This window comes from Gekko japonicus, unplaced genomic scaffold (genome assembly GCF_001447785.1).
Source record: "Gekko japonicus isolate JY-2015 unplaced genomic scaffold, Gekko_japonicus_V1.1 scaffold21, whole genome shotgun sequence".
NCBI lineage: Eukaryota > Metazoa > Chordata > Lepidosauria > Squamata > Gekkonidae > Gekko > Gekko japonicus.
The window spans coordinates 689,644-716,439 of NW_015173122.1; the positions used below are offsets into that span (position 1 = coordinate 689,644).

The window sequence follows — 26,796 nt, forward strand, 5'->3', positions numbered from 1 at the left end:
ACACCAGCCTATCCTTCAAGTCAGAATGTTTTTGTTCCAAAGTTCCGTCAGCTTACGTTTCACTACACTGAATTTCATTTGTCATGTTAATGGCCACTCACTCAATGCAGAGAGATCTTCCTGGAGCTCCTCATAACCTGCCTTGGGCTTCACCATCCTGAACAATTATCATCTACAAACTCAGCCACCGCACTGCTCATCCCCAACTCCAGAACGTTTGTGAACAAATTCAATACCACTGCTCCCAATATCAATCCTTGTATTGTACACCTACTGTTATCACCCTTAACCATATGCTTGCTACGCTGCTCAAAGACTGGCTTGTAATAACTTGGACCCCTTCCGGACCTCTTAAAAAATCAGTGGGTCGTTTGCTACTTTCCACTCCTCTGGTACAGAGACTAATGGCAGTGACGACTTACATATACTGGTTAGGAGATCAATGCTTTCACGTTTAAATTTCCTAAGAACTTTTGGGTGTATGCCATCCACATGCAGGACTTAGTCGTTTTCAATTTGCCTAGCAGTCTAAGAAACTGTCTCTCATCAGCTCAATCTGACTCATTTCTTCAGAAACTCTTCTCCAAAACAGCTGCTCCAGGGTGGGTGCCTGCCCCACATTTTTCCACAGTGGAAACAGACACAGAGAAACTCATTCAGTTTCTCTGCCATCTCCCCATCTTCCTTTCATTTATTTAGTTATTATTTATTTATCAGATTTATACCCCGGGGGCTCTTTTTGTAGCAGGAAGTCCTTTGCATATTAGGAGACACACCCCTAATGCAGCCAATCCTCCAAGAGCTTACAGTAGCCCCTGTAAGAAGAGCTCTGTAAGTTCTTGGAGGATTGGCTACATTAGGGATGTGTCGCCTAATATGCAAAGGAGCTCCTGCTACAAAAAGAGCCCTGCCCGGGCGGGGCGGCACAAAGCAGGCTCAGGGCGGCTTCCATACAAACATAAATACAGTTAAGATCATACAATTATTTAAAATACGACAGATAAAATACAAACACAAGGTGCTGGCAACAGTTAAAAGATTAACTTAGATGGCTCATTTTCAAGATGAATTACCCCTTCCCAGATCTTCTCAGATGTTCTTCTGCTCAGAATTTCTTATGGCATCGGCTCGATATTAAAGCCACGGGCCAGGGCTCAATGATAAAACCACAAGCCAGGGTTCTACGACAGTGACGGCCCCTAATTAAATGCCTGACGGAAGAGTTCCGTCTTGCAGGCCCAGAGATCAGCTGCCTCCATGCTCCATATATATCTTTATCTTGTTTTTAGCTGCAGTGGTCTGCTTAAAGCCATGGAATGCAATAATAGCTGAGGCCACCAGCTTCAACAAGACCTCGGCCAACGCATACCAGCTCCAAGCAGTGGCTTCCGTTTGTTAGAATAGTGCTATACTCTGGATTCCAGAATCAAGAAACCAGTAGAGGCCCCTTGTAGATCAGGCAAGAGGAGAGGCTTCCTTACAAGACCTTGCCCAGGGCACTGCCCTCAGTTAGGTAGCCCTCCGTGGAAGCAGCTCACACAGAACTCCCTTTTGTCACCCCCTCGGGATTGATCGACACATCTACATCCACAGGAGGTGGTGGCTACAAGCATGGACGGCTTCAAGAGGGAATTGGATAAGCATATGGAACAGAGGTCCATCAGTGGCTATTAGCCCCAAGGGATAGATAGGAACTCTCAGGCTGGGGCAAGGGATGCTCTGTCTTCTTGGTGCTTGGGGGGAGGGGGCAACAGTGGGAAGGCTTCTAGTGTCTTGGCCCCACTGGTGGACCTCCTGATGGCCCCTGGTATTTTTGGCCACTGTGTAACAGAGTGTTGGACTGGATGGGCCATTGGCCTGATCCAGCATTGGCTTCTCTTATGTGCATATGCTCTTATGCACTTCAGGTGTCTCTTCTTATTGCCATCACTTCCCCATGATTCATAACATGCCACATCCCCACAGATAACACCAGGATAACACCCCTCAAGTGGTGGACCATCGCTATATGTCAGCTCCTAAGTATACAGGAGCTGTAGTTCAGCTAAGGCACCTCTGCTTTTCATGCTGTTAGAAACTCCTGCAGAAAGATGCAAAAAAAAAGAAAAAACAGCTGGCTGGCAAAGGCACCTGCCAAGAATGCCGTGCTTCTGTTGGTCCCGTGTCCCCTCACAGGCTCCTGGCTTTTCTTGCTCACGCCACTCCATTTTTAACAGATCCGCTCAGCCAACATTCTTCTGCCTCCTGACAAAATCAGCAGCGCACGTTATGTATTTAAGCTTGACTTTTACCCTCTTTCAACATTTTGGTCTCATGGCACAGCCTTGCCTCACAAGCAAAATGGTGCGCGCGCAAGCACACACACGCTGCTCAGGGTTTTCACTATTACAAAAAAAAAAGAGTCAAGTGATTTTCCGTTCCAGGAACCGCCATCTGTTAGGGTAGGAAAACGCAAGCATTTGGGTTTTATTCAAACATCTCTATCCATAATTGGGTCTGGAGAACGCTTACGATAAAAGCACGGCAAAGAACATCGCCCATAATCACAGCAGACAGCATAACCATGAAGGATTAGGGCGCATCTGAGTGAGGTGTGACATGCTGGTTAAGGGAATGGACCCCTGTTGAAAATCTCACTCCTGCCACAGACTCACTAGGCAAGCTCCTCTTTCCCAGCCTCACCCCTTCCCCCACCTACAATATGGGGATGGTAACACTGGCTTCATTGACAGGGCTGTTGTAAGAATGAAATCATTAAGTACATGAACCATTTCCAGCAACTAATGCTTAATGTAAATTCCAAGTGTTATTACTAGTACTCTAAGGGTCCAAGCTATTTCCTTTACGCGTAAAACTATCACATACAGACACAGCTGCTTTATTCTTCCCTAAGTGAAAAACCACACATATAAAGCTTTTCTTCAAGGAAAGTAAGGTGACACATGAGAGATTTTGAAAATGAAAACAGCCGAAGAAGAAAAAGTTACTGCACTCAATATCCCAGAACGCTATTTTGTTTTTTAAGACGTAGCCAGGGGACAGTTACACACAATATGTATAGTTTGGCCCTAGGTGTTTGCTTTCTATTGTACACATGCAGGGATATCCCCTGTCTGGACTAGCCAGTTCACTGGATGACCACACTGTGAAGATGGAGCAAAACACACCACCTGCCCAGGAAAAAGCCTGTTGCCCTTCTAAGGGCATTTCAACCTTCAAACGTGAGACCCCCAGCAATTCATTTAATGTTTTCAAGAACCCCTTAATGACCTGGAAACAGACCCAAGTGCCTCTTCCTGCATTTGACAAAGCAGACTCTCTCCTATGCAAGCAACAGGCAACAAAAAGGCCAATTAGACTTTAAGGTAAAGGCGCACGGAACGCTGTTACCTTCCCACCGAAGTGGTACCTATTTATCTACTTGCAATTTCTTGCTTTCGAACTGCTAGGTTGGCAGGAGCTGGAACTAGAGATGGGAGCTCACTCCATCATGCAGCACCCAGGTCTCGAACTGCTGAACTACTGACCTTCCACAGCCTGTTGTTCAGTGTCTTAACCACTTGAGCCGCCGCAGCTCCTTGACTTTAAGGTAGCACAGTACAGTTTAGTTTTGCCACCTCCTTTGTTAACTTTGAGAAGATGGATGGTGCTGGCTAAAAGTTTAAACATCTACAAATTTTTACAAGTCCTAAAAAGGAAGAAGCAGGAACAAACTTACCTCCTCCACGGAGACCGGCAAAATGACGCGACTGCAAGAGAACAGAACAGAAGAGGAAATTCACTAAGGCCTGATGGCCAGAAAAATTTAGACAAAAAGCAGAAGCTCAATGTCCCCTCTGAGGATCAAAGCCCCGGTGGTTCGACTTTAACTATGCCACGCCTTGACAGATTTTCTCTGGCTCTAGTAGGAAGGCCAAAAACTTAGGAGTCGGTCTCATTCAGAGTTTCATGTTCTATGATCATATTTTCCAAGTGTTGCTATCTAATCCTAAAACTCTTCAAGTGTCTCTCAGTTTTATTAATACTATGGCAAAATTATTGTAAATACAAACATAAATATGGGGTAACCTTGGTTGTCATCACCATAACAAAGAGCTAACCTGTAACCCTAGCTTCTCCCATGTTTTTTTTTTTACAATTTAATTACTGCTTTTAAAGGCTCAATTTAAGTGGACAGAGAAAGCAACGGTTTAGGAAATGAATTCATCCACCGCCACTGAATCGTGTTAAGTTTACATAGAAACTACCAATGACGAGAATTTCACGCCCGTGTTATTGTGACGGCAGACAACAAACCACATTCTGATGTGAAACAATAAATAAGCTTTTAATTTTTACTAAAGACTGACGAAAGACGCCGCAATAAAATTATTGCTGAAAACATTTATGTGCCACAATGAAATTTCTAAAGACTATGATGACCTGGCGCCTGGGATTTTGTCAAGCCTTGAACTGCATGATGCCTCCATGTCACTTCTCACACCCACCAAGAGGGGGCTGAGCCTTGCTGCCACAATCCCCACAGTCACTCACCCCAGAGACTGATTTATGTAGCATATTTGTATTCTGCTTTTCTCAGCGATGGGGACCCAAGAAGGCTAACAATATGCAGAGAGACAAAAACAAACCAAACAAGAATTGGGGGGTGGGGGTGCAAATCATTTACTAATACTAGAAGATATAGGACAATTAAAACAAGGACAAACAGATTAAAAAATAGTTTTTATTCGAGAGCTATTATTGCTTTAAATGCTGTATGAAATTGGAATTTGGGTGACATTGGTGGTTTAAGTTGCAATGTGAACCTTAAGGGGAGTTATGGGATGGTTGTGAATGGTTGTGTGAGTGTATATGAGTATGGTTCACCGAAATAATTGCATCTTTAATTTCGTTGTACTATGTACAATGACAAGTATATTATTATTTTTATTATTATTATTATACACGCTTTGCTCGCTCACATAAAGCAGGGCTTGACAGATTTCGGATGCACGGGTCACAATGACATCTAGACATTTCATTCTGGCACCCCAGGATTTCATTTAGTGTCTCTCAACAATCCTCACGAGAAGTACAAAACTTATATAATTTCACAGCAGAATGTTTTGGAGTAGGACATGAAAATGCACATGCAGGAAATCCTTGCCACTGCTTGCTTATATGTGAACTTTGTACCTTTCAGTGATGATGGAGGATTTCCTTTCTTAACTAGCAGTTTCTATCCTGGCTCCAGTATTCAATTAAATGGGGCTTTTTAAAGCAATAATGACATAGGGGAGAAGTTACAATAGGGTGGGAGGTTAGCTTGTTGGGATAACAAGCAGGATCACTTCACTGCAACACAATTGTTCTAACTTTAATGAAGTTATGAGAAACTGAATAATTTAGGATTAGTTTTTGTGATAGCAATTACTAGAGATGTGAAAGCCTAGGGGGGAAAGTCAACATTTCATGGAGCACTGAAACAAACTTATGATTTCTCTTTGTAATGAATGTACAAAAAGAAAAAAAACTGTTATGCAAGATGATCTACACAGTGATATAAAATGATTTTTCAAGGGCATGTTTGTTTAAACATGAATCATTTTGGCACCAAGGCTATGCGTGTATAACAGAGTTCAGTGTTACATGCTTCATTATACGGTCAACAGTCTTTTCAGTAGATCTGTCATTAAAACATAGCAATTTTGTACATATCTGATTAACAGACTTTTTCCAACACCCAGGATCTAGTCTGAATGGCTCTACTGAAAAAAGACAGCCACTTCTTCCATGATATGCATGTTCTCCTCAACAAGAAATAAGGTGCTGTAAAATAAAAAAAATGATAACCTGATATCCAAATATTCCAGTCGCCCTACCCAATGGGACTCTTTAACCATTTGTCCCAAAAATATACTCTCTTGTTTTACTACAGAGTGCGTTTTCTACTCTCAACATTTTTTCTGTCTCTCAAATGGCAAAAATTAAGATTCACTTGACAAGATAGCATAGGGTACAGCAGTCTGCAGCTCCCTCTAATGTACTGGGCATATTAGTATTTTTTTAATCAAAAACAAAGGCATTATAGTATAAATTCCATAAATATGCCAAACACAACTTTGCATTCTACATTATAAATTCTGCACTTGTATTGTTAAAAGCAGTACAATAAGTAAGAAATCCATTTTTTTTCTGGGAAAGAACTGAAGCTTAAAGCTTCCCAGAAATTTTACATGTGTAGTATCTTCAAGAAAACATGGTTATAAAAATCCAAAACCCTGAATCCTGTTAAACAAGCCTGGGTCCTAAATTTCCCCCCTGGCTCTCTAGGAGAGTCACTGAAGTATTTCAAGGCTGGACACATCAAGGATACCCCCTTAGCAGACCATAAAAGAACACCAATGGAAAGCATCTCAAATTAATTCACAAAATGGCAAAGTTGGTACAGAATGACAACAAAAAATAATTTGGCAGGATTCAGAGAAACAACAGTAGTGAGAATGTCTCCAGTGAGCTTAACAGCACGTACCAAAAACTTTCCTGAAGCAAGGCAAAATACCTCACCAAAGTACATCCTTGAAAGAAGCTACCTCAGGAACACTTAAAAGATGTTCAGGTAACATACACAGTGGCTGGTTACACATACACATATCAAAAATATAGTTGGCCTTAGTATTTTATGCCAATAGCATCACAGGGGGCAAAAAATATATAACAAGGCATTACATATGCTTTCATGTACTTTATTTGGCTTGAAAACATTATAAGCTTTGCTAAATGCCCTGTTATTTTATTTTATATATACAACATACATATAACATATACATATAAACAGGGCATTCAGCAAAGCTTATAATGTTTTCAAGCCCAATAAAATACATGAAAGCAGACTTCAGCAAGGAAAGAGAAAAAGAAATGACACCCACAGGGCAGCTTAACACCCTCTTTGTTTAACAAACAGAAGTACACCTGGAAGATGCTGGTATATTCACTGAAAATCTCTCCATATACGAACTGAGCCCAACCAGCACCCATCACAAGCCACAGAAGCAGGGCAGGGACCAGCCCGGGCTCAAGCTCCATGGCTAACATGGATTACATAAGAGCTGGACGTATTACACGGGTGAATCCCATTCCAAAACTGGCACTACAGAAACATGCAGGAAGATACCATATTGAGGATCACAGAGAAGAGAAGCAATTTTTCAACACTTCAAAAGAGGAGGACAAGGGTACTGATTCAAGCCTGAATTGCTTCCAAAGCACCGAAGTCTAAGTTTTATGACATGCCCAGCTCCCTGCCCTGTGCAGTCACTGAAGAAGCCTCAAACTTTTCCAGCCTTGTCACTGGCCCAAATCATCTCTTTCAAGAAACAGAAAAACCAGGCGACAAGCAGAGCCCAGCAAAAGAGCATCTGAAGCAAAGCGATACATCCAAGACCAACAAGGGATCCTAATAAGGAACCAAACTCTTCTGATACACGAACCAGCACATGTGTCTATTTTGGAACACACGCATACAAGTTTATAAACGACTTTGTACAAGGAAGAGCAAGAGTCCAGTAGCACCTTAAAGACTAACAAAATATGTGGCAGGGTATGAACTTTCGTGAGTCACTGCTCACTTCTTCGGATACTCAGAAAAGGTCATACCCTGCCACAAATTTTGTTAGTCTTTAAGGTGCTACTAGAGTCTTCCTCTCTTTCTACTGCTCCAGACAGACTAACACGGCTACCCATCTTGATCTATCTTCATACAGGAAGCCTGGGTTCACGTCCAAATCAGCACCCAAAAATAGTGAACGTTTATGGAGGAAGTTGCTGGAAAGAAACACAAAACGGAAGATTCTGCAGTCTAGAAAAAACGGCCCAGAGCTCCAGAGAGCTTTGCAGGAGAAAGGGGAAAGTTCCCGTGACACTCATTTTTGGAGAGCACTGAGATGCAAGATGGCATGGAAACCAGCCCACGTCTGGGAATGCCCAAGGGGCCACAGAGGGCTGGCCGGAGGACCCCTCACACAGAGAAACCTGCTTCCCCTTCTCAGCTCCTTCTTGTCTACAAACCCCAGGCAGAGGAATTTGCTTTCCTCCCCCCCCCCGCATCTGAAAAAAGTGGCACATTGAATGCTTCCAATGCGCTGATTTCTCTCTGTGAAGATGAGCATGATATTTAGATCCACACTTCTATTGCCCTTTTGCTGTACTTTGATTGCACTCCCTTGTACAGTCAGTTTGTAGCATTCCTAACAATTTTTTTTTAAGTGAGCTCCTGTTTCAAGAAAGTCCCCCCCCTCCCCGCCTTGCAAAGAAGCGGTCTTCAAGGTGCCCCCACCCCGGGGGGACGGACTCCTGCCTGGTCCCGCCCCACTTCCCTCCTGGCGGGGCAACCGGCAAGCGCCCGGCCCAGCCCCCCTCCAGGGCTCCGCTGCGGCAGCTTCCCGAAAAGAGGAACCGCCGACCTCAAGGGCAACTTCCACGCGCGGCGGAGAGCGCCGCAGCCCGAGCGCCAGAGACCCACCACGGGGGGCCGGCCGGGGAAGACACCGAGCCGGGGGAAGCACGGCCGGAGGGGCGGGACTGGGGGGCTCCTCCGACGGGAAGGGCCTCTGAGGGCGACGCGCGGCCAGCAGGCTCCCCACCGGGGAAGGAGAGCCGGGCGGGACGGGGCGAGAAGTCTCCCGGGCGGGACGGGGCGAGAGGTCTCCCGGGCGGGACGGGGCGGGAGGTCTCCCGGGCGGGACGGGGCGAGAAGTCTCCCGGGCGGGACGCTGCGCGACCGGCGAGCCACAGCGTGACCTTGGAAGGGAGCCGGCCCGCCCGCCCGCCGGCCTCTCTCGCCCGCCGGCCGGCCTCCCCCGCACCACCCACCCCAGCCCGGCGCCTCAGCGGAGCCCCTGCCGCCTTCCCCCTCCTCCGCAGCCGCCCCCGCGGGCGAACGGAAAGGAACGTCCTCCGCCTCACTCACTATTCCTTGACGAGCACCATGGCGGCGGCAGCGAGGGACGCCGCGGCTGCTTCGCCGGCCCGGCTCAGGCTCCCTCCCGGCACGGGCTCGGTCTGAACCCAGGAGGAAGAACGGGCAAGCTGGCTGCAGGGGGGAGGGGGGGAGGGAGGAGGAAGGACGCAGCGTTCCCCGGCAACGCCTATGTCAGCGCGCCGCGCCGACGCCATGGCGTCACGAGGGAGGAAGGGAAACGGGCCCCCCCCCCCCCGCTTGGTTGACTGCGCCGACCGTACTGCGCCTGCGCTAAAAGGGAGGGGCGGGGTTGGAGCGCGGCTCGGGGAGATCCTCGCCGGTGGGTGACGCGCTGCGAGGCGGGTGGACGGGGCCGCGGGGGTTCTGCGCATGTGCCGCGGGGGACGGCGGTGGTTACTGTGGACCGACCCCGGCGTGCGTCTTGCGCCAAGGAGTTGGGCTCTGCAAGGCGACCTTGGATGGCACCGTTGTTCGCCGGGACGCAGGCAGCGCGGGACTCCCGGGGCGCTCTGCGGCTGGCCTGGAAGCCCCGCTCCAGACAGTGGAGAGAGGCTTGCTCGGGAGAGGAGAAAGAGGTGGTTGCCCCAGTTTTTTTCGGCGCTGTGCTGGTTGGGTTGGATTAATCCGGGCTGCAGCGCGGTGCCCGGTAGGGTTACCAACTCTAGGTGGGGAAATTCCTGTTTGGGGGGGTGGAGTCTGGGGAGGGACCTCAGCAGGGTATAATGCCATAACGCCTTCCATAACAGCCATTTTTCTTCCGGGGAACTAATCTGGAGATCGGTTGTCAATCCAGGAGATCTCCAGGCCCCACCTGGAGGCCAGCAGCCCTGCACGCTGGGTGCTTCTCTTGGCCCTGACCAGCTGTTGGATCCCCAAGCATCGAGAATAAATCCACGTTTTCAAGAAAAGCAAAATTTATTTCAAAGCGTTGAAGACATACTCAAACACGGTCTTTGTTAGAACTGGGGATACACAGTTAGGTCAAGCATAATAAAGGAACTTCAAACAGATACAGGTCCAATGAATAGCTTTCCCGCTGGCGGGCTAATGAAACAGTTGCGCGCCCAGTCTATGGGAACCAGGCAGAACATTAGACAAAACACAGGTGCAGTACTCATGGGAAAAGCAATAGCCAAGCATTACAGCATCTTCTCCCCCACACAACCTCCAGCAGTTATCTTTTGCATTCCAACGCAGGAGCAGGATGATAGAAACCAAGCCGGGTGCAACAGGGAAAGGATATGTACACAGAGGTCACAGAAAACAGAATGGCAGCTTGCTGACATACTGCCCCCCTTAAAATACACTTACAACACACCTCCCGGGTCGGGCGGGAGATCTCCCGGGCTGGGCGGGAGACCTCCCGGTTTGTCCGGGAACCTCTTGTGGAAACTACGGATCAGGTAAGGGGCCCGAATATCCCCTTCTTCCACCCATTCACGGTGCTGGGGACCGAAATCAACCCATTCGATAAGGTACCAGAGTTTACCACGTTTCAATTTACAATCAAGGATATCAGCGATCTCAAAATGTTCATCCCCTTCCAAAATGACAGGTGGAGGAGGAGTAGTCGCTGGTCTCCATGGAGACGGGCCAGGATCCTTCTTCAACAGGCTCATGTGAAAAACAGAATGTAGAGCACGTAAATTCTTAGGCAAAACAACATCAACCGCCACATCATTTATGACTTTACGCACTTTGAATGGACCTATGAATTTCCACCCCAATTTCCTGCTAGGCCGCAGCATCTTAATGTTCTTGGTCGAGACATACACAAGATCCCCAGGTTTCAGATCAAACCCCACCACCCTACCCTTGTCTGCCTGGGTCTTGTAAGCAGCCTTGGCGGCGTCAAGCGTTTGGCATAGCAGAGGCCATGCATTTTGCAAGGACATACACCATGTATCAGCATCCCCCACAGGACGGTGGCCCATCCCCTCCAGGAAAGGGAGGGGGGGGCTGTCGTAACCAGAGACAGCTTTATAAGGAGACATGCCCGTGGAGCTATGGACAGTATTGTTATAACAATATTCAGCAAGAGGCAACAATTCACACCAATCATTCTGTTGATAATTAGTAAAACAACGAAGATATTGCTCCAGGGTCTGATTAACTCGTTCTGTTTGTCCGTCAGTTTCAGGATGATACGCGCTGCTGAGCCCTTGTTCCACCCCTAAAATGGAAAGAAGTTCCCTCCAAAACTTAGAAACAAATTGGGTCCCCCTGTCAGAAATTAACTTAGCAGGTAATTGATGAATTTTCACCACGTGGGAACGTCAGGGAGCTCGGAGATGAGTGTGTAGGGAGATTCTCTTGTATAGCTCCAAGTCTGGTCAGAGAAATGGCATAGATCACCCACCTCTTGCATTTTGGACCTTACTAAGACTCAAGACGGATTACAGAATGGAAAGCAAGAAGCATAAGGCATAAAATGAACAATGCAAGCGAATACTGAATTAGAAGACAGTGAGAACAGTTGACTGCCTCAGGCAAGACTGTAAGCAGCATAATAATGGGCATTGCAAATGTAGAGAGGGCAATGCAGTATAAGCAGTAATCATTGCAACAGATTAGTTTTGTGTAGTGGTTAAGTGCAGTGGACTCTAATCTGGAGAACCGGGTTTGATTCCCTACTCTGGGTGACCTTGGGTCAGTCACTGTTCTCTCAGGAGCAGTTCTCTCAGAGCTCTCTCAGCCCCACCTACCTCACAGGGTGTCTGTTGTGGGGAGAGGAAGGGAAGGAGATTGTAAGCCATTCTGAGACTCCCAAGTGAAGGGTGGGGTATAAATCCAATTCTCCTCTTCCTCCAACGGGTGCACAGAGAATGCACAAGAATCAGTAGAGCTTTGTTCAAATGAGTGAAGCTGTCACGTGATAGCAGAAGAGGTAATTCTGCAGGCATGGGCCATTAAGAGGTACTGTAGGTGATAAGTAGCACCTTCAGTTAGACCTATTAACTTATCAGTAACCAGTGGAGTGAATGCAGAATGTGTGGGACATGCATGTAACTGGGTTGTAGTGTTCTCTATCAGCTGGAGTTTCTGAATTGACTTTGTCCTGTGTAGAATGTATTAATGTAGTCTTCGCATTTCATTTTTGTTATCTGACATTGATGCATATGTCTCTTATAAAGTTTCATTATTTGCCCTTGCTGCAAAGCATATATGTTCCAAGGTGGCATTGGGAAGGGGCATTATTTAGGCCACTGTATTAAATTAGTTATATTTTGTTACTGATCTCTGGTATTTTTGTATATTCTGACTCTAACCTATAGCTTGTCCACAATATAAATATAATAAATAAATATAAATAAATAAAGTTTATGTTTTGTAATGGCCAATAGCTAATTAAAATAAAACTGGAAACCATTGTCTTCTTAGTCATCTTCGGATTTCTTCGTTGCTGTCTCCCTTTTAGTTGATGATGGAGCCAAGAAATAGAAAATCTTGAACAATTTCATTTTTTCTTCGTAAACTTTGAAGTTGTGTGATTCCACAGTAGTAATTACTTTTGTCTTCTTTTTTTGGTGTTTTGTTTGTGTGTGTGTGTGCCTGGAAGTCATGGTTATCATCTTGCGACTTGTAGTGGGGCTTGGATGTTTCAGAGACATTTCACACACAAAAAAAAGTGGAAAAGGTTGTAATAATGGTGCAGCCTCACTGGGAAGACCACATACAGTTCTGGCTGCCCTGTGCCTTCTGTGTCGGCCTCAATTCATGTGGTATTGAATAGCATGCAGGCATCCTGAAGGGAGAAGATTCTCTTGGTAGTCTCCGTTTCAACTTCATAAAAACATAAAAAGAGCCGTGATGGGTCACATCAGTCTAATCCAGCATCCTGCTCTGAATGGCACAACACCCAACAAACAGGGCAAAAGGCCAGTGTCCCCTGATGTTGTAGCATCAGAGATTTGCTGCCTCTGAATATGAAGGTTCCCTTTACTAACCATGACTGGTAACCATGAATGGGCTTCTCCTTCATGAATCTGTATAACCCCCATTTAAAGCAGTCTGTGCTCATGGCCCTCCCACTGGCTGTGGATTCCACAGTTGTGAGAAATGGAGATGGCTTGCCATTGCTTTCCTCTGCAGTCTTCCTTGGAGGTCTCCCATCAAAGTCCTAACCAGGGCTGACCCTGCTTAGCTTCCGAGATCTGACGAGATCAGGCTATACCACGCCATCTTCCCTCCATACACTTCAGTTACTCATTGAGCAAAGAAGTGGAATGGAATTTCTGAGGGACTGCATCTCCCAACAGTTTGACACTGACGTTGCAGCAGATGCCTTTTCCTGAGGGGAGAGAAAGGGAGCTGTAAAGTTTTTGCTGTTTTCGGAGACCCCTTTATGTAACCCCTGTAAAGGCACCTCTCTGTAGTGTTCTGAAGTGGCGCCTGTTATGCTGCCTCCTTGCCTTCCTTAGTTTTCTTTCTTATTTTCACTGCCATCAAAGGCTCTTACGTTAGGCTTCTTAGTTGGACCCAAGGAACAGGACAGCTTAGTTATATTTGTGTACTGGCTCACAGGCTCTGAGTATCAGGTGCCAAAAGTCGGGCAAAGCAGAGTCGTTCAGTCCTAGGTCAGGGGTCCAAACGTCACCTGCTGAATCAGGGCTGGAGGGTGTTGCACCAGCTGTTGGCTGTGAATCCTACAAGCCTGCAGCTCATTTTCCTGCTGGTCAGCTTCTGTTAACTCAGTGCTAGCTACATGGGACTCCTCGTGAGGAGTCCTCTTTTTCTGAGGAGTTCTTGCTGTCACTGAGCCCTGGCTGACTCATGACAATTTGGTAAAATGACAGAAGAGTCAGCATGTGGGGATAGCTCTGAGGCAAAAGGGGATTCTTTGCTCTAAATAAAACAGTTGCTTTCTCTTAAACATAAGAGTTTATTTAGGAGTATAGCAGTGTAATGGTTTCAGTAAAGTTCATAAATGTAATGGTTTCGGATAGGTGCAAATCTTTCTGTAAAGTTCCTTCAGTAGATCTAGCCACAAAGGCTTATTTTCTCACTTGGACTAAGGAACTTCCACAAAGAACACAGATTTCTTTGAGACTTCACAGCATCTCACACTTCACCCACTCAGCTCTGTTCTTCCTCCACACACTGAACAATCCTTCTCACAGTCATTTCACCCCCTGGGGTACACCTACCATCCTACCATAACACATTTCAAGCACCTATCCAGCCACTGTCTGTCCTACTCTAAAGCAGGGGTGTCAAACCGGCCTGTCCAGGGCTCTTAAAAGGTAAAGGTTCCCTTGCTCGAAAGCCAGTCAAATCCGACTCTAGGGTTGCGGTGCTCATCTCCGTTTCAAAGCCGAAGAGCCAGCGCTGTCCGAAGACGTTTCCGTGGTCATGTGGCCGGCATGACTAAACACCAAGGCGCATGGAACGCTGTTACCTTCCCACCGAAGCGGTACCTATTTATCTACTTGCAATTTCTTGCTTTTGAACTGCTAGGTTGGCAGGAGCTGGAACTAGAGATGGGAACAGCCTGCAGTTCAGCGTCTTAACAGGGCTCTTAACTGGCCTGCAAACAACTGGTGCAAGGGAGTGAAGGCAGGAGGCTGCTGGGGAGGGGGAGGGGGCAAGCAGGTGCATGCAGTAATGTGTGTGGTCAAAGCTATCAAGAAACAGGAAATTGCTAAGGGGCAGGACTATGAGACTGGGGTAAAATAGTTTGGGGGGAATGGCAGCAAAGGCAGAAAAAGAGGAGGCGTGGTATGTTTTTCCTTGCCGCCTTCTCCGACTGCGGCTCAGCTGGGATTGGCGAAGCCACTACATGGAGGGGCGGGGGCAGAGCAGAGCCAGTGCTGCCACCAGTGTTTCCTCTAAGCTGAGTTGGCGTGAGCTAGCTCACAGTTTTTTAGCTTCAGCTCACACATTTTTGTCTCAGCTCAGGAAGGACGGCTCCAGGGTGAACTAGTTTATGCAGCAGCCAAATCGCTCACTCACAACTTTAATGCGGGTAGCTCACAAAGTAGAATTTTTGCTCACAGGACTCTGCAGCTTAGAGGGAGCACTGGCTGCCACTGCCTCGCCAAACAGTGACCATGAGGGGTGTTGGCGAGAACAGGTCCACACAGTGGTGGCTTGGCAATGTAGGGACAGGGCGGGCAGGAGAGGGAGGAGGAGGGTCGGCACGTGGACTGGGAGGCAACCGGGCTGTCTTGTGCATGCCTCTCTGAGGGGGAAGACGTCCCAGCCTCGAAAGTGAGTGGAGGAGCAAAGGGGAAAACGGACGCAGCTGTTGCTGCTGCACATCTGAACTGGGACACGGAGTGAGCATTGGAGAGAGTGGCGGATGGTGACCCCCCCTTCTCCCCCACATCCTTCCATGAAGGAAAAGGGGTCACGGGAGGACAAAAGCACCCCTTGGAAACAGCCTCTATATCAAGCCTTTCCCTCAGCCCTCCTGCTTCGGTGGGAAATGTGGGAGGGATGAGAACTGGTGGGGGGACCTGGAAGAGGCAGGTTTAGGACCCTTCCCCTCCTCCTGAGCCAGGACTAGGGTTGCCATTCCCCAGTTGGGGGCAGGGGATTGCCCAGTTTTGTGGGCTCTTTGCCAGCAAAAGGAAATCCCCCCCCCCGCCAACAGTAACATCACACAACGTGCCTACATCAACCAGAAGTGATGTAGGTATGTCAGTGACATGGGGGGTGACGCTCTGGGTTTTGGGCAAAACTCTATGGTTTGAGGATGATTTTACCATAGAGTTTTGCCCAGAAACCAGAGCATTTCCCCCCAACTTGCCTATATCACTTCTAGGTGATGTAGGTACAGTGTGCAGCGTCACTTCCGGTGACTGGCATGTTGGGGTGATGCTCCCAGCTCCCAGAATCCCACTCCCCCATCTGCCTGCCGGCATCTCCAGTGGACCTGGCAACCCTAGTCAGGACCCCGTCAGCTGGGGCCAGTCGCTCAGCATGGACTACCTCATAGGGTTGTTATTGGTGTTGGTGTTGGGGGGGGCAGTTGAGAGGGAGTCCCATGTGCCTTCTTGAGAATCCTCCAAGGTAAGATGCGGAAGAGAGGAAACAAAGGGTGCGTTCAGACACGGCGTTTCAGCCGGCATAAACTGTACCAGTTGGAACCGGTGCAGTTTATGCCGGCTGAAACGCAATCACACTCACCTCCATTCTGCGGAGCCCATCGCTGTATGCTGCGGGTGTCAGCGTTTTAAAAAAAACAAAACCTCAGTTTGAGCATGCGCATAGGCAGCCATCCACAGAATGGCAATCTTTGCGCATGCTCAAAACACCTACATTTAAACTACATTTAAAGTTTAAAGGTAAGGACTTACCTTTAAAGTTTAAAGCCCAAACTGGCCTCCCTGAAGTCCTGGACTCCTCCAAAACGTTCCACTAAGGACTTTTTTTTTTTTTTAATGCTCAGGGCGAAGCTTCACCCAAGCGCACATTGCTTAGTTTAAAAAAAATGGCTGGGGGAAAATCGGAAGCCTCAGGCTTCCCAACGGAAGTGGCTAGACACCGGTGGAGAGCGATCAGATGGTGTGTGGGGGGGGGTACAGCGATTACAACCGTTGTACTCAGGATACCACCACTTGGGGACCTAGTGGCAGAGTACAACGGTTTAAAGGGCTTTGCAATGGTTAGGGACGGAAGGCAGATGTTCTACTTGTGAACGCCGGTAAGTACACCGATTGCAACCGGCACTTATACCGTTGCAAACCCTGCGTCTGAACGCACCCAAAGAGTGAGAGATGGATTGTAGCCGTGCTTGGCTGGGAGGGAAAGGACTCATCTCCTTAAATTGCTATATATATAAAAAGTATCTAATTTGTATGAAAACATAAGATACCAACCCCCATGGTATCCCTTGGAAAAAACCTAGTCTAGCATATGATTAAATACATTTATTGGGGCTTTTATGGATTCCTCAGTAAATCATTCTTTTCTCTCCTAGGAATCAATTGTTTTTGTTTGTATTTTGAGTTAAAAATAATATCATTAATTGGGTTTCCCTGGGTCATTTATAAAGTTTATATCTCTAGTACCTGGCATTACATTTTATGGCACACATGGCCTGGCTTGACAAAGTAACATTTATGTTGGATCTGGTCCTCTCAACAAAAAAATTCGACATCACTGCTCTAGAGGCCTACATTTTAACCCACAACAACATGCATACCCACATTAAAACATACCAATGAAACAAAAGATTTACAGAGTGAAGCACCACAGGAGGGAAAAGTGAAACTAGAGGTGTGAAAGGAGAACTACAGCCAAGAACAGGACTGGAAGGACAGCAGTGGGGATTGATGGAGTTGGAAAAAAGCACCTTTTGGAATCCTGCTACCAGACTGAAGTTGAAGAGAAAGGCTTTGACCAATTCCCCACAAGCAGCTGTGCTGCACTCACTCTTCCGTTTCCCCCACTTGCATTGGTCAATTTCACTCTATTCTCTGTGCGGCCGCATTTTGACACGCAGCTCCCTGCGATTTCCCCTGCGTCTTTTCGATCCTTATTTTTTGAGATCGAAAAGACGCAGGGGAAATCGCAGGGAGCTGCGTGTCAAAATGCGGCCGCACAGAGAATAGAGTGAAATTGACCAATGCAAGTGGGGGAAACAGAAGAACGATGGCGGCACAGCTGCTTGCGGGGAATCAGTCTTTTTGACTGTGTTAGGAACACTCCGGGGGGGGGGGGAAGGGCTTACAGTGTATTCCTACTTTTAAACAGCAAGCTCAAAATTCCTAGCTAAAGCCTCACCCCTAAGAACCTAGTTATTACTTCCTACCCTTTCTCAGCGGAACCTTCCTGGTTTACTTACCTCATTAAAGTTCTTACTGCAATTAACTATGTCTCATTAGAGCTGTTAGAACCTGACAGGGTTGGCGATAGAAATGGTGTTGGCAGGCCACAGCCAGCAATTGACAGGCGCCTTGTGGGGGAGTGGAGGGTGATGACCTGGTTGCATATCAGTGCATTAACATCACTTTTGTCAAAAAATGGAAGTGACAGCATGATGGCAGGGGCCAATCTAGAATTTGCAAAAAAAGCTCTATGGTTTTCCCCAGAGTTTTTGCAAATCCTAGAGTGCCCCCCCCACCATGACATCACTTCCAGTTTTTGACTGAAATGTCTGCACAACGCTGGCACTCACAGTTTTCATCAGTTTCCTCCTGCTGGCGCCGGCAGTGAGGAAGGAAGCAGGACAATGGGATGTCTCCCACTACTGGCAAGAAGTTTATAAACCTAAATAGAAGTGCCAGCCTGGAAGGGCCTTCAGTGTTTGCCTCAAAGCTCATCACTGGAGGCACGCTACTAATCTGCAGGGCTATTTCTGGGCAGGAACGCACAGGAATGGAGTTCCGGCTGGCTCCCAAGTTGGCCATGCCCAGAAGGAACTCATTAGCATAATAGGCCACATCCAACAGCAGAAACTCATTAGGATTGGCTACATTAGGGGTGTGTGGCCTAACATGCAAAGAAGTTCCTGCTGCAAAAAAGGCCCTGGATTTTGACAACAAAATGGTAACATGTGGGTGCGGCCTAATGGGCTAATGAGCTGTGCTGGCAGGGGTGTGGCCTAATATGCTAATTAGTTTCTGGTGTTGGGTGTGGCCTATTATGCTAATGAGTTCCTGCTGGGCTTTTTCTACAAAAAGAGCCCTGCAAGTAATCTGTATTGATACTACAGAAGTGTTTCCTTTTGTCTGTCCCCTACCTATTGCCCATCAACTTTCGTCTAACTACTAAAGTCTCCTTCGGCTGTTACCATGTTCAGAATCTCTCATGAGCACACTCTTTGGCTGATACAGATTTACCTTCTGGTACACAGCTTCATTGAAAGAAAAGGGGATTGGTGGAAGAGGATGAATAACACACCCAAGAAGGTACAGCAGAGGGAGACTTGGTGGATATGTCACTACAAGTCCCTGTACCTTCTGAGGAGCATCCGGTCTTTGAAGAAGAATTGCCAGGAAATTTTAGTTACATGTGATATGGCACTACAGGCAAAAGACAGTAAGACCCAGCCATCAATGACATGGGCTTGGATTATAAAGATAGAACGCAAGCAGGAAGACACACCCAGAAACCTTTTTGGTGAAGGTATTTTCTGTGAGCTGCCCTGAGCCTGCCGAGGCAGGGAGAGCAGGATATAAATTTAAATAAATAAATAACAGATCATGCGCCTCCCTAAAAATTGAATTATAGTTGTAACTATAGTACATTTTTAATCTTGCGCATTTCGGTGCACATGAAGCTGCAATTATAATGAATCAGATCTTTGGTCCGTCAAGGTCAGTATCATCTACTCAGACTGGCAGCAGCTCTCCAGTGTCTCAGGCAGTGGTCTTTTACATCCTCCGCCACCTGATCCTTTTGGCTGGAGATGCCAGGGATTGAACCCGGATCCTTTTGCATGCCCAGCAGATGCTCTACGACTGAGCCACAGCTCCTCTGTTTGGGTTGGTTCTATATTTTGTCTCTAGCTGATCTGTGTTTCGGGGGAGTTGAGTGTTTAACTGTTTTAAGATCTGTGCTAAAGACCACATGGAAACCTTTTATTAAAGTTGGCTCTTTATACAGGTGTCCTACAGAATCTAAGGCTGTACCTGTGATCTCCCCATCCCACCCCACTCCCATTTCTTGGGCAGGACTGAACTATAGACAGCTGTAGACCAGTGTTCCCTCTAAGCTGAGTTAGCGTGAGCTAGCTCACAGTTTTTTAGCCTCAGAGATTTTTGTCTCTGCTCAGGAAGGATGGCCCCAGAGCAAACTAATCGATGCAGGAGCCAAATCGCTCACTCACAACATTAACGCCGGTAGCTCACAAAGTAGAATTTTTGCTTACAAGACTCCACAGCTTAGAGGGAGCATTGCTGTAGACTCAAGGTGGCTCAAGTGGTTAAGACATTGAACTGAAGACCGGAAGGTCAGCAGTTTGAGACCCAAGTGCCGCATGACGGAGTGAGCTCCCATCTCTGGTCCCAGCTCCTGCCAATCTAGAGGTTCAAAAGCAAGAAATTGTAAGTAGATAAATAGGTACCACTTCGGTGGGAAGGTAACAGCATTCCATGCACCTCAACGTCTAGTCATGCCGGCCACATGACCACGGAAACATCTTTGGACAGCACCGGCTCTTTGGCTTGAAAACGGAGATGAGCACCACATCCCTAGAGTCGGATTTGACTGGCTTTCGAGCAAGGGAAACCTTTACCGAGTAATTGTACTGGGGACCTAAACGACCCAAACCCTGTAGCTGCTATTACAGCAATCTTCCTTGTAGCTGCTGCCTTGGTGGGCTTCTCCTTTGCTGTCACAGTGGATTCCTGAAGAGCAGGGGTCATTTCCTGCAGGAGCGCACAGGAGCGGAGCTCTGGCAGTAAAGAGCCCAGGGGGCAGGCACATGCAACAAGCCCCACCCCCTGCTGCCAGCAGCCCTCAGTCAGAGCAAGAAGCAGCCAGGTAAGTTGCAGAGCTCCGCCCGGCCCCCCAATCCAAAACAGTCCAGTGGCACCTTTAAGACCAAGTTTTATTCAGGTACAAGCTCTCCCTCCTCTGCGAGGACAGATCTGCACGTGTCCCCCCCCCCCAATAGCTAGCAATCCAAAACAGTCCAGTGGAGCCTAAGTGGTGGGTGTTGCCTTCTGACACACTGCCGGTGATGTCAGGGGGTGTGGCATATGCAAATAAGTTATACTAATGGGTTATGCTAATGAGCTGCTGCACCTCTTTTTCTACAAAATGACCCCTGCTGAATAGCCACTGTGCACCTCCCCAGTAAGCCGAGGCCCTGGGGACAAGCTCGCTCTCAGAGAGGCCATATGCTAGTAATGTCAACAGATGGAAAACAGCAGGCAAGAGTATTTGCCTCCCTGTTCTGCTTGTGAACTTTAATAGAGGCATATGGCTAGCCACGGTTACAAACAAGTTGCTGAATTCTGTGGACCTACCATTTGGCTGCTCCAGGTTGGACGGTTCATAATAAGCAGACTGCTTGAGCCACTGGACTTCAGAAAGGAACTCTTGTAGTCCACAGGGTGTCACGTGATAGAAAGAGTGGTAAGCCGAGTGCTGTTTTTAAGTTGATCGCCTGGGCTTGCAAACGTTTGGCATTCAAGTACTTTCTTACCATGTCATTTACCGAGATGTCCTACAAGCATGACCTCAGGCTGAGGATGAAGACTGACTGGCTTCCTAGGAATCCAGGCCAGGCCATTTCACCTGAGAGGTGGCTACACTCTCATTATCAGAATCAAGTTTTCCTTCATGCAGGCGACTTGGGTCACACCTCCAGCCCGGTGCTTGCCACATCGCATGCCTGGGAATCAGGGCCTCTGAATGACTAAACGTTAGCTTTGTTAACAACATGAGTCCCAGTTTTCCTGTGACTGTCGCACCACCTGGAGGTGATACCTGGTACAACTCTGGTCTGAAAAGGATAAGGGGAAAAATTGATTAAAAAAAACAATTCTGTGCGAGATGGGCAAATGGCGAGAGGACAGGATCAATGTTCCCTCTAAGCTGAGTTAGTGTGGGCTAGCTCACAGTTTTCTAGCCTCCGGCTCACACATTTTTCCTGAGCTCAGGAAGGATGGCTCCAGAGCAAAGTAATTTATGCAGTAGTCGAATCGCTTGCTCACAACTTTAATGCCAGTAGCTCACAAAATAGAATTTTTGCTCGCAAGACTACTCACCTTAGAGGGAGTATTGGACAGGATGATACAGAAAACGAGCCATTGTAGAGGATGATCAGGGTAGTTGAGCAGAAGAAGAGACTGGATTGATACTCTGCCCTTCACTCAGAGTGGCTTACAATCTCCTTCCCTTCCCCTCCCTACAACAGACACCCTGGCAGGTAGGTGGGGCTGAGAGAGCTCGGAGAGAACTGCTCTTGAGAGAACAGCTCTGAGAGAGCTGTGACTGACCTAAGGCCACCCAGCTGGCTGCAGGTGGAGGAGTGGGGAACTAACCTGGTTCTCCAGATTAAAGTCCGCCGCTCTTAACCACTACACCAAACTGCATGGCATGAAGACCTTCATCCTGATTCTGAGGCCGCAGGGAAGACAAGTCTGACCTGGTATAAGTGTGCTTGAGGGAATTAGATCCAGAACTAGAAAAGATGCTCAGGTGTAAGGATGTGGGGCTGGAGACCAAGATCATTCGCCCCATCATCAGGGCTTTTTTGGTAGAAAAAGCCCGGCAGGAACTCATTAGCATAATAGGCCACACCCAACAGCAGAAATTCATTTGCTTATTAGGACACACCCCTGACAGCACAGCTCATTAGCATATTAGGCCACACACCCCACGTTCGCAGAAGTGTGGTCATCCAGACACACTCACCTTTTGCTTCTTATTAGGGTTGCCAAGTCTGGGTTGGAAAATACCTGGAGACTTTGGGGTTGGAGCCAGGAGAGGGCGTGGTTTGGGGAGGGGAGGGGCCTCAGCAGGGTACAATGCCATAGAGCCCACCCTTCAAAGCTGCCATTTTCTCCAGGGGAGTTGTTTTCTGTCGGCTGGGGATCAGTGGTAAAAGCGGGAGATCCCCAGGCCCCACCTGGAGGCTGGAAACCCTACTTCTTATTCTGTTTACCTTGTTTGTTGTCAAAACGGAGGGCTTTTTTATAGCAGGAACTCCTTTGCATGTTAGGCCACACACCCCGAATGTAGCCAGTCCTAATGAGTTTCTGCTGTTGGGTGTGGCCTATTATGCTAATGAGTTCCTGCTGGGCGTGGCCAACTTGGGAGCCAGCCGGAACTCCGTTCCTGTGCGTTCCTGCCCAAAAATAGCCCTGCCCATCACTATGTATGGATGCGAAAGTGAAGAAAGCCGACAGGAAGAAAACTCATTCATTTCAAATTGATTCATCTCGACCGTGGTGTTGGAGGAGAGTATCACGGATACCAAAGACAAATCAGAGGGTTCTAGATCAAACCAAGCCTGAACTCTCCCTAGAAGCTAAAATAACTAAACCAAACTGAAAGGCTATTGTACTTTGGTCACATCCCAAAAAGACAATAATGCTAGAAAGAGTTGAAAGCAGCAGGAAAAGAGGAAGACCCCCAAGTGAGAGAGACTGACTCTATAAAGGAAGCCATAGTTTTCAGTTCTGCAAGACTTGAGCAAGGCTGTTAATGATAGGACATCCTGGAGGACATTAATTCATAGTAAAGGTACCATTCCCAATCCACTTTCTTCTCTAAATGGCTTCCATTTATCAAGGCAACTTTCAACTTTCAAGGCAACGTTCAATCCATTCCTCAAAGGTATCTTGAAATTATATCCTTATAGGAGCTGCGGTGGCTCAAGTGGTTAAGACACTGAACTGCAGGCTGTGGAAGGTCGGTAGTTCAGCAGTTCGAGTCCCAGGGTGCCGCATGATGGAGTGAGCTTCCGTCTCTAGTTCCAGCTCCTGCCAACCTAGCAGTTCGAAAGCAAGAAATTACAAGTAGATAGATAGGTACCGCTTCGGTGGGAAGGTAACAGCGTTCCGTGCGCCTTGGTGTTTAGTCATACCGGCCACATGACCACGGAAACGTCTTCGGACAGCGCTGGCTCTTCGGCTTTGAAACGGAGATGAGCACCGCAACCCTAGAGTCGGACTTGACTGGCTTTCGAGCAAGGGAACCTTTACCTTTACCTTGTATAACCCTTATACATTGACTTGGTATATAGAATTGTTGTCTTTCTCTTATATTATTATGGATTTGGAGTCTGTATTTTTATTTCAAAGTTACAATACCTGTAACCTTCCTATTATTTTTTGTTTTTCATTCATAATGTTGTAATAGGCAAGTTCAAGTTTAAACTATTGTTTTTAAATTTTAAAGTATTATTGTTACTATATCACTGTTAAGTTTAATGTATTACTGTTAAGTTTAAAAATAAATTTTTAAAAATCTATGGTAAAGGTGGTTTCCCTTGCTCAAAAGCCAGTCGAATCCGACTCTAGGGATGCAGTGCTCATCTCCGTTTCCGAGCCAAAACTGATCAAAGATGTTTCCATGGTCATGTGGCTGGCATGACTAGACGCTGAGGCACATGGAATGCTGTTACATTCCCACCGAAGTAGTACCTATTTATCTACTTGCAATTTCTTGCTTTCAAACTGCAAGGTTGGCAGGAGCTGGGGCCAGAGACGGGAGCTCACTCTTTCACGTGGCACTTGGGTCTCAAACCGCTGAGCCACAAACCTTCTGGTCTGCAGTTCAGCGTCTTAACCACTTGAGCCACTGTAGCCCTATTAATTCATAGGATCACCAGGGGTCATTTCCGGCGGGAGCGCACAGGAGCAGAGCTCCGGCAGTAAGGAGCCCAGGGGACAGGCACATGCAACAAGCCCCGTCCGCTGCTCCCAGCAGCCGTCAGTTGGGCCACGAGGTGCAAGAAGCAACTTGCAGAGCCCACCCCCAGCCAGCCTTCAGGTACAAGCTCTCCCTCCTCTGTGAGAGCAGATCTGTACGTCCCCCCCCCCCCAATAGCTAGCAATCCAAAACAGTCCAGTGGAGCCTGAGCGGTGGGTGTTGCCTTCTGACACACTTCCGGTGATGTCAGGGGGTGTGGCATATGCAAATAAGTTATGCTAATGAGTTATGCTAATGATCTCCTGCACCTCTTTTTCTACAAAATGACCCCTGAGGATCACCATAAGTCAGAAGTGACTTGACGGGATGTAACACACAAGTGTGCCTAGCATCTGCCCTCACTTTCTCCCACCCCAGAGTTGCTTGATCTTCCTGGCTGCCCTGTTGTTTCCTGCCAGGAATCTTCCTTGAGGTAAAATAACTGTGCAGAGAACATGTGGGGTTGACAGCTACATCTGTCCAGCCCTTTATATCCCACCCTTCCTCCAAAGAACTCAGCATCGCATACATGACTCCTCCCACCATTTTATCCCCACAACAGTTCTGTGAGGTAGGCCAGGCTGAGAATACACGACTGACCCAACCTCTCCTAGCGAGTGCCATGGCTGGGGTGGGGTGTGAGCCTGGGCCTCCTAGTCTTAAACACTCACCTCGATGGCAAATCACCTCTGAACTTTACTTGGCCCTTTGCTGTGTTAACGTTCTCTCCTCCTGGCTGCGGATGGCCTGGCCCTGATCTTCAGAGGTCCACAAGGGGCCACCGCCACATAACTGTGAGAGGACACCCTAGTCTTTGTAGTTGTGGTTCCAGTGTGCTATTGAATGAAGCTGTAACGTTTCACCTGGGGGGGGAGCAGGGCTATTTTTGGGCAGGAACGCACAGGAACGGAGTTCCGGCTGGCTCCTGAGTTGGCCACGCCCAGCAGGAGCTCATTAGCATAATTGGCCACACCCAACAGCAGAAACTCATTAGGATTGGCTACATGCAAAGGAGTTCCTGCTACAAAAAAGCCCTGGGTTTTGACAAAAAACAAGGTAAACAGAATAACAAGCAAAAGGTGGGTGTGGGTGGATGACCACACTTCTGGTAACATGGGGGTGCGGCCTAATGTGCTAATGAGCTGTGCTGTCAGGGGTGTGGCCCAATATGCTAATAAGTTCCTGCTGTTGGGTGTGGCCTATTATGCTAATGAGTTCCTGCTGGGCTTTTTCTACAAAAAGAGCCCTGGGGGGGTGGGTGCTGGAGGTCTTTGTCTTGTTCATGCGAAGGTGGCTCCCAATACTGGCACAGTTTTCCTGCCACCTCTCTGTGCCCACGTTGGACATGCACTGCACATAGAAACTGACCTTTGCCTGATACGGCTGTACATTGCTGAGTCATAACATCCGTGCCCCACCCTGGGTGCTTGTTCTACAGCGTCAACCTTTTGCTCTGGGTGTTAGAACATACCTCTCTTTAGCTTCACTCCACAGCTCCTCAAATCGGCTTGCTCATCATTACTTCTCTGGCTTGCAGTCAACCCAGCAGGGCTGCAAGCCTTTGATAAGAATCGTTCATTAGTCTTAGGATACAGGTCAGGGTCACTGACCCAGGCCTCTGGGTTAGGCTGGGACATCCACGTTGCATTGGGGCCAGTTTCCTCCACCAGAGAGGATGCTTTATTTCCCAGAAGACATTTCCCAAAGCTTTTGCCGGTCACCAGGGTAGGACATTGCCCTGCCTTCTGGACCACTTCACCCAACGCAGCAAGGTTTTTGGCCAAGAGGTCCTTCCCAGTGGCTAAACACAGTCCTGCCTGGCTTTGACCTGTTCTTCGACAATGAGCATTCCTCCTTCTACCAGCGGTCTGTCGGTGCTTCCTTTCTGCCCAGTAAGACAAGGGCATCTGCAGGGCTATTTTGGGGCAGGAACGCACAGGAACGGAGTTCCGGCTGGCTCCCGAGTTGGCCACACCCAGCAGGAACCCATTAGCATAACAGGCCACACCCAACAGTAGGAACTCATTAGGATTGGCTACAATTAGGGGTGTGTGGCCTAACATGCAAAAAGCCCTCGGTTTTGACCACAAACAAGGTAAACAGAATAAGAAGCCAAAGGTGGGTGTGGCTGGATGACCACACTTCTGGTAACATGGGGTGTGTGGCCTAATAGGCTAATGAGCTGTATTGTCATGGGTGTGGCCTAATATGCTAATGAGTTTCTGCTGTTGGGTGTGGTCTATTATGCTCATGAGTTCCTGCTGGGCTTTTTCTACAAAAAAAGCCCTGGCATCTGTAGTGGGAAGGGGGTACATCTCTTCCTCAACTGAATGGGAACTAGAAACATGGAGTGGGCAGCCAGCTTCTCATAAGTAGGTAAAGAATGCTTAGTACGTAGGTATCTCTGGAGACCAAGATCAAGGCAATTCATACTATGGCATTCCTCATTACTGCGTGTGAAAGTTGGACAATGAAGGAAGTTGACCGGGGGGGGGGGGGGGGAGAAAGATATAAGAAAAAGT

General features: G+C 47.7%; 1 protein-coding gene across 1 annotated transcript in view; it reads right to left on the reverse strand.

Annotated features, from left to right (window-relative positions):
* PITPNA (phosphatidylinositol transfer protein alpha) overlaps window positions 1-9,077 on the reverse strand; it is a 33,536-nt gene extending 24,459 nt beyond the window's left edge. The window contains exons 1-2 of the mRNA XM_015421867.1: window positions 8,948-9,077; window positions 3,719-3,749 (exon numbers count right to left, since the gene is read on the reverse strand). Of these exons, the coding sequence (XP_015277353.1) occupies window positions 3,719-3,749; window positions 8,948-8,967 (51 nt within the window). The 5' untranslated portion in view covers window positions 8,968-9,077. The remainder of the gene's footprint in view (window positions 1-3,718; window positions 3,750-8,947) is intronic.
* Between the last annotated feature and the right edge of the window lie 17,719 nt (window positions 9,078-26,796).